At 53.5% G+C, this 15,378-nt stretch overlaps 1 protein-coding gene across 1 annotated transcript in view; it reads right to left on the reverse strand.

Moving 5' to 3' along the window:
* The window catches only part of FECH (ferrochelatase), a 32,290-nt gene that overhangs the window by 9,776 nt on the left and 7,136 nt on the right, over positions 1-15,378 (reverse strand). Inside the window, exons 2-5 of the mRNA XM_032953879.2 lie at positions 11,190-11,313; positions 9,135-9,254; positions 8,273-8,421; positions 1,208-1,342 (exon numbers count right to left, since the gene is read on the reverse strand). Coding sequence (XP_032809770.1) covers positions 1,208-1,342; positions 8,273-8,421; positions 9,135-9,254; positions 11,190-11,313 — 528 coding nt within the window. The remainder of the gene's footprint in view (positions 1-1,207; positions 1,343-8,272; positions 8,422-9,134; positions 9,255-11,189; positions 11,314-15,378) is intronic.

The raw sequence follows: 15,378 nt of genomic DNA on the forward strand, positions 1-15,378 counted from the left end.
GGGTACTGTGGTGGACACCTGTGGTGGAGCAGCTGAACTGCGGGTACTGTGGTGGACACCTGTGGTGGAGCAGCTGAACTGCGGGTACTGTGGTGGACACCTGTGGTGGAGCAGCTGAACTGCGGGTACTGTGGTGGACACCTGTGGTGGAGCAGCTGAACTGCGGGTACTGTGGTGGACACCTGTGGTGGAGCAGCTGAACTGCGGGTACTGTGGTGGACACCTGTGGTGGAGCAGCTGAACTGCGGGTACTGTGGTGGACACCTGTGGTGGAGCAGCTGAACTGCGAGTACTGTGGTGGACACCTGTGGTGGAGCAGCTGAACTGCGGGTACTGTGGTGGACACCTGTGGTGGAGCAGCTGAACTGCGGGTACTGTGGTGGACACCTGTGGTGGAGCAGCTGAACTGCGAGTACTGTGGTGGACACCTGTGGTGGAGCAGCTGAACTGCGGGTACTGTGGTGGACACCTGTGGTGGAGCAGCTGAACTGCGGGTACTGTGGTGGACACCTGTGGTGGAGCAACTGAACTGCGGGTACTGTGGTGGACACCTGTGGTGGAGCAACTGAACTGCGGGTACTGTGGTGGACACCTGTGGTGGAGCAGCTGAACTGCGGGTACTGTGGTGGACACCTGTGGTGGAGCAGCTGAACTGCGGGTACTGTGGTGGACACCTGTGGTGGAGCAGCTGAACTGCGGGTACTGTGGTGGACACCTGTGGTGGAGCAGCTGAACTGCGGGTACTGTGGTGGACACCTGTGGTGGAGCAGCTGAACTGCGGGTACTGTGGTGGACACCTGTGGTGGAGCAGCTGAACTGCGGGTACTGTGGTGGACACCTGTGGTGGAGCAGCTGAACTGCGGGTACTGTGGTGGACACCTGTGGTGGAGCAGCTGAACTGCGGGTACTGTGGTGGACACCTGTGGTGGAGCAGCTGAACTGCGGGTACTGTGGTGGACACCTGTGGTGGAGCAGCTGAACTGCGGGTACTGTGGTGGACACCTGTGGTGGAGCAGCTGAACTGCGGGTACTGTGGTGGACACCTGTGGTGGAGCAGCTGAACTGCGGGTACTGTGGTGGACACCTGTGGTGGAGCAGCTGAACTGCGAGTACTGTGGTGGACACCTGTGGTGGAGCAGCTGAACTGCGAGTACTGTGGTGGACACCTGTGGTGGAGCAGCTGAACTGCGGGTACTGTGGTGGACACCTGTGGTGGAGCAGCTGAACTGCGGGTACTGCGTGAAGGCCACGGCCCGTTGGATGCCATCGCGCTCCATCTCCTCGATGGTGTCCTCCGTGAGGGGCTGCACGTAGCGGAAGCCGATGTAGAACTTGTGCGGCGCTGCACTTGTCAGACACGCAAAGCAGCAGCACCACTGTCACCACCACCATCAACATCATCGACTTCATCAGCATCATCATCATCACCGTCAACATCAACACCATCACCGTCATCGCCGTCAACATCAACACCATCAGTCACCTCCATCGACAGCAATGTACAGCTGCTTCAGATGCAGCTGCATTTAGATGCTTTAGGAACACTCGTTGTGATCTCTGCAGTCCACACTGTTGCAGGTTGTTATAAACGTGTGTAATGATAGCAAGTGTGTGTGTGTATGTGTTGTGTGTACGAGTGTGAGTGTCTCCTATGAACTTAGCAACCCGAGTTCGATTCCTTGCCACGGGTAACTATCGGTGTGAAATATCTGAAACGGTCCTGGGCCTCCCCTAGGTCGACCCGTCCTTAAATCAGCACAGGGTGCGGTGTGTAAACATCAGCCGCAACCGGGGATAAAAAAAAAATGACGCTGGAAAGCGGCGCTGGCCACGGCACTCCATGTGTGTCGTCACACACAGAGTGCCGTGTGTGACGTCACACACGGAGTGCCGTGTGTGACGTCACACGGTATTAATAGGTGCTCGCTAACGGCACTTGCCCCAAGAGGCTTCTGGCGTAGTCACCGAACAAAGACGGTCACTGCATCGCGCGCTTTCAGATGCGCTTCTGCAGCCGTCTTGAGCGCTCTTCCTTCCGATATTAAGAGGCCCCTGGAGCTGTGCACTTTTAAATCATCATCGAGATTTAAAACTCATTTCTCTAAAACTGATTGTAGTGTTTGGTTTGTTGTCCTTCCCCCACACCTCCGATAAGCCATGGTTGGCTACGTACGGAGCGAAGGAAGTTCAACATGCATACAAGAGTCTGAAGGATACACGGGCATCTTCGAGCGTTGACATAAACGGAGATTCCGTTTCAAAGTTCACGCCGACGTCTAAACGCCTTGGATAACACCTCTGCGGAGCAACGCTTCCGCCTCGGGGCGAGGGTTTCACAGTGGAAGAGAAGGCAATGAGGGAGGTAGCCGTTTACCGGCTGCCCCGTGACAGGTCTCGATGAGCACACCGACATTGATGAAACAAAGCGTCGGGCGATATCGCCGCCACCGCTGCCCCTGCTTTGGCAGCGGTGCACAAGGGCGGACAATGACTCGACGCGGCGGCGGCGGCGGCGGCGGCGGCGTCCGTCGATGACGCCGTGCGTGCGAGTGGCCTTGTAAAAGGCAAAAAACGTTTCTATAGGTGAACGTTTCAGGCAATGGCCCGTTTCTAGGTTCCACGAAGGGACGTTTTTATTTTCAAGGCAACGTTATCGACCGTTTCGTTTTTTGCCCCCCAACGTTTACGAAGTAACTTTGACACACTTAACATTTGTATTTTTTTATTTTACAACCGTTTGTCAATGACAATCGAGCAGCGGCGATGAAAGTTGTTGGCACGCTGCGCTCCGATTCCGGCCCGTCCGAGTTTCTTTTACTGGCCACGGCTAACATCAGTGGCAAAAGAGATATCCGAATCTTCTCCTGGGAGGCTTTATTCACCAACCCACAGCGAGCAGCACGGCAAAGAGTGGTCAAACAATCGCGTCGATGGGCAACTTGGGAAGGCGTTCATCCAGCAGTGGATTGACAGGAGATGTAATCTACGATTCATTTATTTGTTACAAAGTTTAGCACAGCATCTCAGCGGCGGCTGTGGTGGCTGGATGTGCCCGCAATGCCATCAGCCACCTTGGTGCCGACCGTGCCCCCTCCACTTGAGTGTGTGTTTAATTATATTGGCTTAACACAACCCGTTTTTACACAATAACGAATGGGGGGGGGGGGAATCTTCCTGATCAATTCTGACCATGAGATAATCCAATTCACAGATAACAGGATTGCAGATAATTGCCATTTCCACTCTAATTTCCCCCACGGTGAACCAAGAGAGCCCTTTGCGATATAATATATCTCATCAACAAGGGTGACCTAGATTAAACCAAAAAATCATCACCATTAGCCAGTGCCTATCCACTGCTGCATGATAGGCGTCCCCTATCCACTCCGACCCCCACTGTCCTACAATGCTCACTCCTTGACACATCTCAGCACTCGGCGGTCTTCTTTCATCAGGCACGTTCGCTCATTTAGACGGCCATTCCGTCGCCCGTCTCGTCCACCCGTCCCTCGTCCCTTCGAGCGGCGTGTCCTGTCCAAGCTCGCCGACTCTCTCCAACACTCGACGTGATGCGGCGCCTGGTTCCAGGTCCTCCCTTCCTGATTCTTCCGTTGAAATTCCGTTCATTCTTACCTCAGTAGCTCCCGTACGGTCGCGACATCTCAACTCGTCACCCTCTGAACCCCGAGAAGTCGTTTTACTGCCACTGCCGCCACCACCGCCTCCCTCCCCACCTCTCTCTTCGCTTCCCTCGGCCTCCACTCCAGAGTTCATCTCCCCTCTCGTCTCCCCCGCCAGCTGCCCTCACGACGCGCCCTGCCCCCATTCCCACTCCTAGGTTCCTTCGCTCCCAATGGCAGCATCGTCGGCCAACCCCCCGTTATCCTCCTTACTTCTCCATTCCTCAACGCCATCCCTTCGACTCGCTCCTGCGCGGTGACAGCATGGCCGCGTTTTACCGCAAGGGGCGCGGGTGCAACTGAAATGGATGCTACGGTGGGAAACACATAAATAAACGCGGTAAAAATTTGGTAAATCAAACCGACTTGGCTGCCGGGTCGCTTTTCTTGGCCTGCAGTCAGACCTTGCACCTTGAAACCTCGACGGGGGAGGGGGGGGGGGCGCGACCCCCTCCGCGATGGGGCCCCACGCCCTGCCTCAACGTGCAGCTGCCTCACGGCTACAGCGAGGCTCCCCCAACTGCCAAGCCCGGTGATTAAACGGCAGGCGGTGTCGCCCGCGGTCGACACCGCTCAACACCCTCTGCTTTGCACGATCGCGCTACGGGTGCCAGCCGGCTGACACGGGTGCCTCGAAGATCAAAGCCATCGCCTTGTTTTTTTGTTTGAATTACAGTCAGTCCTGCTATAACGCTGCAGGTCGTTTTCATAACGCGAATTGGATACAACACATTTTTGCATAACACAGATGCGAAATGGATATCACGCAATTGAACGATCGGAGCTACGTCGCGAGAGTAGGAATAAGGAGTCGTGCGAATGCTTCTGCGTAACATCGCACGAGACGGGATGCTCCTGGATGCTTCTAGATGGTACCCACACGCGCCTCAGTCTTTGTTCGGCCTGCGTACGCATCTCACGCGTTATCGCGGACTGTGCTTTAGCCGACATTCAGCAGTGTATAAATAATGGCGAATGATGGACAAAACCAGAGCAGATTTTTCCTTTCCAAATTTGGGATTTTAGCCACGTATGTACGTGTGTATGTATGTTGAACTTCTTTCGCACCATACGTAGCCAAGCATGCGAAGCGGAGGTGCCACAAAAGTCACGAATAATATTTTTTTTCCTTTTAGGGCAGTGCTACTGACGCACATTTTGCGTGGTTTGTTAAGCCATAGGCGGCTTCCCTAAATCAAACCCAGGACCTTGACAGCCGCGGGACGGTGTGTCCGGGCGCAGCTTCAGCGCCCAGAGTCACTCAGCCATCTCACCTTGAATTCGTTGATGATTCGGTTATTTGGCTCATCAATCCACCTGACCCAGCGGGTAATCCTATTCACGGCTAACCTGGTTAAGTCACTTATTTCTGACCCGACATGAACCTGGCAGCGCAGTGGTGTTGGCTCAGTACTCCCCACGTGGCCATCGTGAACCCCATGGAGCCATCTGGCCACCTCAATGTCACCGAGTCTTTAATGTCACCCTCCCATCGCCACTTTGGTAATGATGCCCCACAGAAACCGCTTCGTCACGGTGGGTGCCAATCGCTCCTCCGAGTGCCAATGGGCTTTCACCTCGTTCCAAATGAAGGTCTTTGGCACAGAACATGGCACAGAAGCTAAAAACAGACTCGCATAGGCGTGGAGAGGCCGCGCGTTTTGCAAGTTGGACACAGAAAAACCACGTGGATCAGAGAGCGAATGCAACTTTAAGAGACGCCACGGTTACTGTTCAGAATTGCCAGTGACCAAGTCACTCTCCTAGCTGGAGGTGACGACGGCCACTGGACGAGACTGGGAAAGGAATGGCCACCTAGGTGGAGGACACGCCCAGAGGGGGGGGGGGGGGGGGACAAGCACCACGGGGACGAGGGACACGCTCGGCTCACGCGCAGGTGCGGGATGGACGGCGGTGGCGTCACGAGATTGCTGGCGCCACGGTGGCTAGGAAATGTTAACTACCTCACCCTGGTATGCGGGAGGTCGTGGGTTTGATCCCGACCCCGACGACTGCATATTTTGAGCTTGCGTGGAATTTTTTTCCGGGTCCTCCGATTTTTGCCTCCACATTTAGAATCAACGTCACGCGTTCAGAGTATAAATTTCCATGCGAGAAGCCCACTTCATTGAGCTATCATTTGTGAAAAAACAGCTTCTGAAAAAACAGCTACAGTGAGGGAAAAAATAATTTGATCCCCTGCTGATTTTGTACGTTTGCCCACTGACAAAGAAATGATCAGTCTATAATTTTAATGGTAGGTTATTTGAACAGTGAGAAACAGAATAACAACAAAAAAATCCAGAAAAACGCATGTCAAAAATGTTATAAATTGATTTGCATTTTAATGAGGGAAATAAGTATTTGACCCCCTCTCAATCAGAAAGATTTCTGGCTCCCAGGTGTCTTTTATACAGGTAACGAGCTGAGATTAGGAGCACACTCTTAAAGGGAGTGCTCCTAATCTCAGCTTGTTACCTGTATAAAAGACACCTATCTACAGAAGCAATCAATCAATCAGATTCCAAACTCTCCACCATAGCCAAAACCAAAGAGCTCTCCAAGGATGTCAGGGACAAGATTGTAGACCTACACAAGGCTGGAATGGGCTACAAAACCATTGCCAAGCAGCTTGGTGAGAAGGTGACAACAGTTGGTGCGATTATTCGGAAATGGAAGAAACACAAAATAACTGTCAATCTCCCTCGGCCTGGGGCTCCATGCAAGATCTCACTTCGTGGAGTTGCAATGATCATGAGAACGGTGAGGAATCAGCTCAGAACTACACGGGAGGATCTTGTCAATGATCTCAAGGCAGCTGGGACCATAGTCACCAAGAAAACAATTGGTAACAAATCTAAAATTGGTAACACACTACGCCGTGAAGGACTGAAATCCTGCAGCGCCCGCAAGGTCCCCCTGCTAAAGAAAGCACATATACATGCCCGTCTGAAGTTTGCCAATGAATATCTGAATGATTCAGAGGACAACTGGGTGAAAGTGTTGTGGTCAGATGAGGCAAAAATAAAGTTCTTTGGCATCAACTCAACTCGCCGTGTTTGGAGGAGGAGGAATGCTGCCTATGACCCCAAGAACACCATCCCCACCGTCAAACATGGAGGTGGAAACATTATGCTTTGGGGGTGTTTTTCTGCTAAGGGGACAGGACAACTTCACCGCATCAAAGGAACGATGGACGGGGCCATGTACCGTAAAATTTTGGGTGAGAACCTCCTTCCCTCAGCCAGGGCATAGAAAATGGGTCGAGGATGGGTATTCCAGCATGACAATGACCCAAAACACACGCCCAAGGCAACAAAGGAGTGGCTCAAGAAGAAGCACATTAAGGTCCTGGAGTGGCCTAGCCAGTCTGCAGATCTTAATCCCAAAGAAAATCTGTAGAGGGAGCTGAAGGTTCGGGTTGCCAAACGTCAGCCTTGAAACCTTAATGACTTGGAGAAGATCTGCAAAGAGGAGTGGGACAAAATCCCTCCTGAGATGTGTGCAAACCTGGTGGCCAACTACAAGAAACGTCTGACCTCTGTGATTGCCAACAAGGGTTTTGCCACCAAGTACTAAGTCATGTTTTGCAGGAGTCAAATACTTATTTCCCTCATTAAAATGCAAATTAATTGATAACATTTTTGACATGCGTTTTTCCTGGATTTTTTTGTTGTTATTCTGTCTCTCACTGTTCAAATAAACCTACCATTAAAATTATAGACTGATCATTTCTTTGTCAGTGGGCAAACGTACAAAATCAGCAGGGGATCAAATACTTTTTTCCCTCACTGTACATAGCTCAGTGGGGGCCTTGCCTTTTAAAATGAAATATAGTTTAGTCTTAGTGATTGACGGCAACTCCTTGGGGAGGCCTTTATCCAGCCGAGGCTAGATCACGGCTGATGATGACGATGCTGACAGGTGGCACTGACTCTCTTCCTACTACTTACTACGACCATCATCATAGTTCTGTTATAAAATTACTTACCTGTGGTATTTTCTCCGACACGGTGCCTTGTCGCATTACTCACTGCCAGCTATCTGGGGAGGCATTTCTTGGTTCTCTTCATATGAACGGCAGTGCACAATTTTGAGCTGGTTAAACAAAAACGTCCATTGTGTAAGAGTCCATTGCGTGCTGGGCGTTGTGGCCCAAATGGCACGTTTGGAAAAATGTGAAACTGGTCTGAGGATTTAGCGAGGCAGCCCCTGGAACCATAGCGCCCGCCACTCGGCCCTGCTGGACTGCCTGCACCTGCAGCAAACCAGCGAGCGGTGGCGAGAGACAGAGAGCGCTGAGGGCTGGGTGTGTCGGCCATGTCTGATGTTAGCGAGCGTGCATGTGAGCGTGTGTACGTACAAGCGAGCGTGTGCACGCACGTGTGTACGTGCGTGCGTGCATGACCGTGCGAGCGAGCGCGAGTGTGCGTGCAAGCATGTGCATGCGTGTGCATGCGAACGTGTGTGAGTGCGCGTGCGCGCGTGAGCGTGAGCGAGTGTGCGTGTCAGCGCGCGAGCATGAGTGTTGAGTGCGAGTGTGTGTGTGTGAGCGTGCGAGAGTGTGCGAGAGCGTGCGTGAGCGTGCTCACCCGAGCCAGGGCACATGTGGTCGAGCAGCCGCACCATGCCCTCGCCCTGGCGGCTCGTCCACAGCTTGATGGGGGAGCCGCCGCCGATGCGGCTGTACTGCTCCTGGATCTTGGGAGTGCGTCGTTTGGCGATCCACGGAGCCAGTTTACTAGAGGGGCACACAGGCGGACAGACGGGCGCACGCACGTCACCCTGTCGTTCGTTCATCGTTATCGCGCCTGTTGTCGTTGGGAGCGGCAGCGTGGTGCAGCGGTGACGCCCTTGGTTCAATTCGTGTCTCAGGCGCCTTTCTGCACGGAGTTTGTGCGATTCCCCTGCTCTGCACCGGTTTCCCACCTGGTGGCCTTTTTGTCATCCAACCAGTCCAGTAACCGGATGATCAGTCGACTAATAGATTTCTCAAATAATCGGACAGCACAGCTCTACCTCGTTTGGTACTTGGCCCAACGATACCACCAGGCCACGCGTAGCATCTGTGTGTGCATGTCCACCCGTTACATCATCACCTCTTGCAGCAGCATCAGCAGCCACAGCATTATCAGATGGCGCGGGGGCGGGGGGAGTGTGTTAACCCTGCCCTCTTCCCAGCCGATGTGCAAATGCGTAAATGTCACCGCAGCATTTTATTCCGACAACATTGGCGATCTTGGGCAACACTGGTGGCACGGGAGCCAGCCCGGCCCTTCAACCAGCCAAGCAGCTGATCTTAATCACTGGCAGCAGTTGCCACGATCGAGCGGTGGGCACGCCAGTTGGCGCCGTGCCACGGTAACGGTTCCACGGCCAAGAGACGACACGTCTTCACGTCGCGTCACGGGACGGGGCGTCACTCATGGCGTCCGGCGCAGGGAGTCTCCTCACCTCTGGGCAGGCAGAGGGATGAGATCTTTGTCCAGGAAGAGGCGTTTGAGGAAGTCGTGAACGTCGTCCGTTGTTTCGGGTCCCCCCATGTTGAGCAGGAGGATGCCCGTGCGGGGCTTACTGGGGGCACACGGGCGTCGGTAAAGACAACTTTTGATTAACATTTCACGTTTGTACAACGCAGCAAAACGTAAGCAGGATAATAGGTACTGCATATTTTCAGATTAACATGATCCGTTGCAATGTATATGACTACATGTACCTCCCTCTGGTCTTCCCATCTAATAGGCTGACAGTGATGACATCACCTTTGCTCCTCTATTTAAGACCAAAACGGGAAGACTTCTTCACAATTCTACCTAATCATCCGATGAAGCTGGTTGTAATCACCAGCGAAACGTCGTACTGGAATTATAAATGTTGCGGGTTTACTCTCCAACACACCGGTGTGCTGAAGTAGTAACTCATTGGCACGTTTTCTTTACGTGACAAACCTTACTAGTTGGCTGTGTCGGGCGGTGGCGGGTGTACCGACACATTCATATTTACGCGATCAAACCCAAAATAAACGACTTATATTATGGAGCATACAGAGGGTGTCCGCGTCCGGTAAGGGTGAACGGTCCGTTACCAAACACCGAGTTGTGATCTAAGGCAGCAAGAGAGTGGCAGAGCCGAGAGAGGAAGGAGTAGATGAAGCAAAAAATCCACGTGACCACAGGGAGAACGTGTAAACTCCAAATATACAGCAGGTGTCACATCAGGGTCGGGATCGAACCCACGACCTCCTGTACATCAGGCGAGGTAGTTAACATCTCGGCACAGTGTGTCGCGGTTATTAAAGTATGACGAGAGCCCATCACACACTCGACTGCCGTCTCTTCCAGCAGGACGATGTGTGCCGCAATTATGATGTCCAAAGTCATTCAAGCGGTGCTCATCTCCTGTTTACAGCTCTCAGCCAGTGATGGAAATTACACATTCATATATCGGGGCTGAGTCTATCCATAGGACAACTACTGTTGACTTCCCTACACAAAGTGGTACTAATTTTATCCACCCTGTAAGGATGATGGGCTGAGTTAACCCCAAACCAGGATCTGAACTCGTTTTGAGGTCGTGTTGGTTGTTGACACTTTTGCCCAAGACATCACCCACCTTTAAATCACGAAGACGTCTACAGGAGTACAGCAAGTAGGCTGCAGAAGCCAGTCTATGCAGGGTTTCAGTTCTATACCCGTGTTACGTGTGTACGGGGGTTATTTTTTCCCCTCAACGCTCTCGCTTTGCTTCCAGAACTAAAAATACCAAAGAGGAAATGGCCACGCACTGAGCAGGGTCCTTCCTGCGTCACGTTGGAGACCCGATGAACGCTCGGATAACTCAACGGCCTCATCCAAGTTCAGCTCTACGTAAACAAACATTTTTCAACGTGAAAAAAACAAAGCAACGCCCCCCCCCCCACCCGCCGAGTCTCAAGGTTCGTCCGGGTAAAACGTAAAATGCGCGGAAAATTAATTTGCGCACGCGGGAGAAGTCGAGAGAAAACCCAAACATTTTCGAGGACGAAACTCTCACAACTCGGCTCACACAGCCTGTCAGTCTGTAAACCCAATTGCTGTACTGCCACCTACACCGACTGACTGTTGAAGTGTAAAAGGCGTTTTTGGAAGGTGTTGAGACGTTTTAGGGGAGGGGCAAGATTCCAAACGGTGCCACTGCGCTGCGTTTTGCAGTCGACACGACGCCCGACGTTTCGCTCCATGCTCTGGGAGCTTCTTCAGGAATGGAATGGAGAGGCTCGACGCTCTCCCTCGACGATGCCGCGTTGCCGGCCCTCTGCCATCGAGCGCTTGACAGGGAGCAGTCCGGTCGACGTTATTGGCTTTCTTCGCTTGTGCGCACCGGCTCGTCGTCGCTCGTGCGTACGCGGCGAGACCCGGAGAACGCCGCGCTCAACAAAACCGCGGTACGACCCGAGAAGGCTCCGTCAGGGCGCTACACTACTCGTCGAGTCGCTCGTCTGAACCGCGCGCCGCAGGTCCGACGACGTACCACGCCGACTTTGGCGGAGCCTTGGCCTCCTCGGAGAAGGCGGCGATGGCGGCGGGCGCCGCCCTCGACCGCCAGCGGAGCAGCACGGGGGCGGCACGGCGCGACGCCACGGGCGCCCAGGGGCCTGGGGCGACACAGGGAGAGGGGCGCCATCAACACGCGGAGCAACCTCACTACACACTAGCAAGGCGCTACACATAAACAACACGCTGCACACACGCAGCACGATCATACTCACTACACGGTTCGCTGCACGCTACACACAGCTCGCAACACGGACACAACACGCAGTGCGTCACCGCGAGCTTACAACACACTACACGGCTCACAACATGCCACACACTAACGCGACACGCAACACAGCACACAACACGCGGTCTGTCACCGCGTCCTTAGAAGCAACTCACTCCCACTTCACATGTCATGGCAACGCTGAACAAGAAAACGCACATGGCACTCAAATCGTCTCCAAGTTGAGCAAAGGCTTCCAATTGTCTCCCCGGTTGCGACGGTGGCAATAAGGAACGGAAGGGTAGACGATGATCACCAAAAGCAGCGATGACTGTGGCAATGAGACCCATGATGCAAAGAGGAGGACAGGTGGGAGAGGCGCAGGGTTTGTGGAAGCCGGGGTCAGCCACGCAGGTCAAGGCAACGACCGGTTAACCCGAGCACTGTCCAGCAATGCTTTGGCCCTTGGTGTGAAATCAGTCCATTGGAGAAACCATTGGCAGAGGTTGCCCAACACTCATCTGAGCAAGGGAACACTTTGGACATGCGAGTTGTATTGTGCTATTGTGCACGCACGCGCACAGCTGAGCGACATGCCATGGATATATTCCCAGCCACCGAGCAGCAGAGAAGATAAGCATCGGCCGACGGCGCAACGCGGTGACATGTCACAATGTCCCCGACGGTGCAACGCGAGTGGAACGCGCACAGCACACAAGGATCCCCCACGTCGTCTCTTCAGCCTGTTGGAGTACCAGCACTGTTATAGTTGGAGTAAACACTGTTAGTTGAAGCACTGTTATTTGGAGTATAAGAGCTGTTAGTTGGAGTATAAGCACTGTTAATTGGAGAATAAGCACTGTTAGCGAGCACTTGTGAAGGCCGGCATGGCGCACGTGGGGGGTATTGTGGTCTGAATCACGCTCGGACACCCTAGTCTCCAGAGTGCTCGAGTTTGCGCACCGCACCAGGTCCTTATTTGAGACTGCATCCACACAGGAGACTCCAAGGACTGGTCCAGATAAGCACCGCTGGTGATGATCATGATGAGGTGGTGGTGGTTTTGTAATTGCTGCCTCCAATCCTGTCTCCTGTGCGTCTCTCTCCATCTCCCCGTATGTTCCCTCTCTCTCTCGCTGCTCTATAATCTCTGTAAATGCGCTCTCTCCCGTCTCTAACGGTCTCTCTCCTCTGCTCTCTCTTTTCTTTCACCTAAAACGGATGTTTGCCACTCGACCAATGACCGGCAATTTTCTTACGCCTTGCAGATGACAACTCGCGTCCCACGGCCCAGATGTGGCCCACGAAGGCCCTTAGGAGAGGCCCTGCCGAGCTGTGGCCCACCGAGCGATGCGACTTGTTAGCACTTCTACATACATACATACATGCACGCTTCGCCACCCGAAATGTGGGTGCTGCAAACTGGGCGCGTCAAGGGCAACTCCTCTTCGCTGGCAGATCAACAAAATGGCTCCTTTAGACCACCATCAGCATATCGGGCGAAAGTGAACCCTACTTCCATTTGCCTGGCCCTCGTGAGGCCAAATCACATGCACGCTTTGGCCCCCGTGAGGCCAAATCACGCGCACACTTTGGCCCCCTCGACACTCCGAGAGACACCCCCGACCACGACTAACATCAGACATGAACTGACGCCGAGTTACGTGGAGACGGAATGCAGACTTATGTTTGTTTAATGGGCAACCGAGGTCATTGCAAAGACACCGCGACTGAAAGCTGTGCTCTGAAGCTTTCTTACGCTTGACCGTACACATACCTTGGAGTAAGCTGTTCAATTGACTGGGAATGGGGCCACAAAACGTCCTAAAGCATCCAGGAAAATTGCGCATGAAAATCCCGTTGTGTAACCTGGACAAAGTATCCACTTAAGACGCAAGCCCTGTGCACCCAGCCCGGGCCACTCGAGAGTGCTCTACTCATTTTGCGGCCCCCCTTTTAACAAAGAAAACAGCACCATGCAGAGTCATCTTGGCCACAGCGGTGGCGGTTACATTTTTTAAAATTTGCTGCGGAATTTACCCAGCCAGCACGTGTTAGTCAATCCACTTGCCAGAGAGCGTCAGAGACTTCACCCGTTGCGTGTAGGGCGTTTCATCGATAACTGTGACGTTGAATCGAGTCGTGAAAAGTCTAAATGAAAACGGGGGCCTCGTCACGCATGCCGTGCAGGTAGCGCACAAAGACAAAGATCCCCCGTGTAGCCTTAACAGACTGTAGGGACAAGTGCTGTAGAGGGAGGGGGTGGGTGGCCAGCACCACGCCCGACCCTCTGGCGATGTTTACACACCGCACCAGAAACTTATTTGAGGCCAAGTTGACCTAGGGGAGGCCCAGAACCGGGTCGCTGGGTTCGTAACGCGGTAATGTGCTAACCACAACACTACCGGCTCCCCACACCACAACAACAACAACCGCCGCCATTCAACACTAAGTGGCGGTGACTTCACCACGACGCTTGTGCCAGGCTATGTGCACCCTCACACACAACAACCACCATTCGCCACTAAGTGGCGGTGACGTCACCACGACGCTTGTGCCAAGCCATGTGCACCTTGAGGCCACGTGAAGTGTCGAACGCCCGCTGGCAGGAGGTCACGGGGCAGATGCAAGTGCCACGGGTCGACTGACTAAGATGACTGAGATGACTAGCTGATGCACCACCTGTGCCCCCTACTGTGCCAACCTGCTGTGCATTAGCCACCCGGCGCTCCGCTCGTTGTGAGCGTCGCTCCTCCGCCCTCCGTTGTTGTTGGAGGGCGACTGCCTCCAACTGCCCAGTAGCATCCTTCACGAGCCTCCTCCACAGAGGCCGATCTTGACACCGCTGGTACCAGTCATCGGCAAGTCCACTCAGCTCCACGTCCTTCTGTACCACATCACTCCATCTCTTCTCTAGCCCGTGCCGCACCCGTTTAGCCCCCTCAATCCGGCCGAACAAAAGCTGTTTCGGCATGCGGTGGCTGGGCATGCGGGCTACATGACCCAGCCAACGCAGCTTTGCTCGCCGGAGGAGCTCACCGATGGGACCTTGCCCAGATCTTTCAAAGATTTGTGAGCTCCTCACACAATCCAGCCTGGTTAAACCCAGGATGGATCATAGGCAGGCTAGCCTAAATGTTTCTAACCGGCGAAGATGTTCCATCAGGGGGGTCCACGTTTCGCAAGCGTAGAGAAGGGAGGGAATGACCGTGGCCGAGAAGACCTGAAGCTTAGTGCGGAGCGACAGACCAGGTAGCTTCCACACAGCATTACGCAACCGATGAAAATATATTGCCGCTCGACTGATTCGGAGTGAGACCTCTGCTGTTAAACTGGAGCCGGTCATAAGCACACTGCCCAGGTATGGAAAATTCTCCACTCTCTCCACAACTGCCCCATCACCGATTGGGAGTTGTGGAGGTGGAGTGTCTGATGGTACAAAATACCCAGGCAGGTGCTTAGTTTTGGTGGGGCTGATGGTAAGGCCCCATCTCTTAGGTGGCACGCTCCAGTCTCAGCAGCAGCGTCTCCAACTCTTCCTCTGAATGAGCAGCTATTACCAAATAATCAGCATACATAACGTGGTTGAGCAATAGGGAGCCATCCCTTGACCGCACCCGGGCATCGATCAGCCTCCCATTATATCTGTACCAAACGGAGATTCCCCCGGTACAGCTATGGAAGGCTTCACGAACTACGTGGTCAAAAGAGATGTTAAGTAATGTGGGAGCCAGAGGACATCCCTGTCGCACCCCAAGGTGTACAGGGAATGGCTCTGACTCCCGGCCACGTAGTTTTACCCGGGCCTGCTACCATCATGAAGGTCCTTAATGATCGTGAGCAGAGGGTCAGGGACTCCAAAAGCATGAAGAACAACCCAGAGTCCAGGCCTACTGATGGTATCATAGGCCTTGACCAGGTCAATAAAGCAGAGATGTAGGTCTTGTTGGAATTCCCT

The sequence above is a fragment of the Petromyzon marinus genome, chromosome 13, assembly GCF_048934315.1.
Source record: "Petromyzon marinus isolate PM22_M1 ecotype Great Lakes invasive population chromosome 13, UKy_Petmar_22M1.pri1.0, whole genome shotgun sequence".
NCBI lineage: Eukaryota > Metazoa > Chordata > Hyperoartia > Petromyzontiformes > Petromyzontidae > Petromyzon > Petromyzon marinus.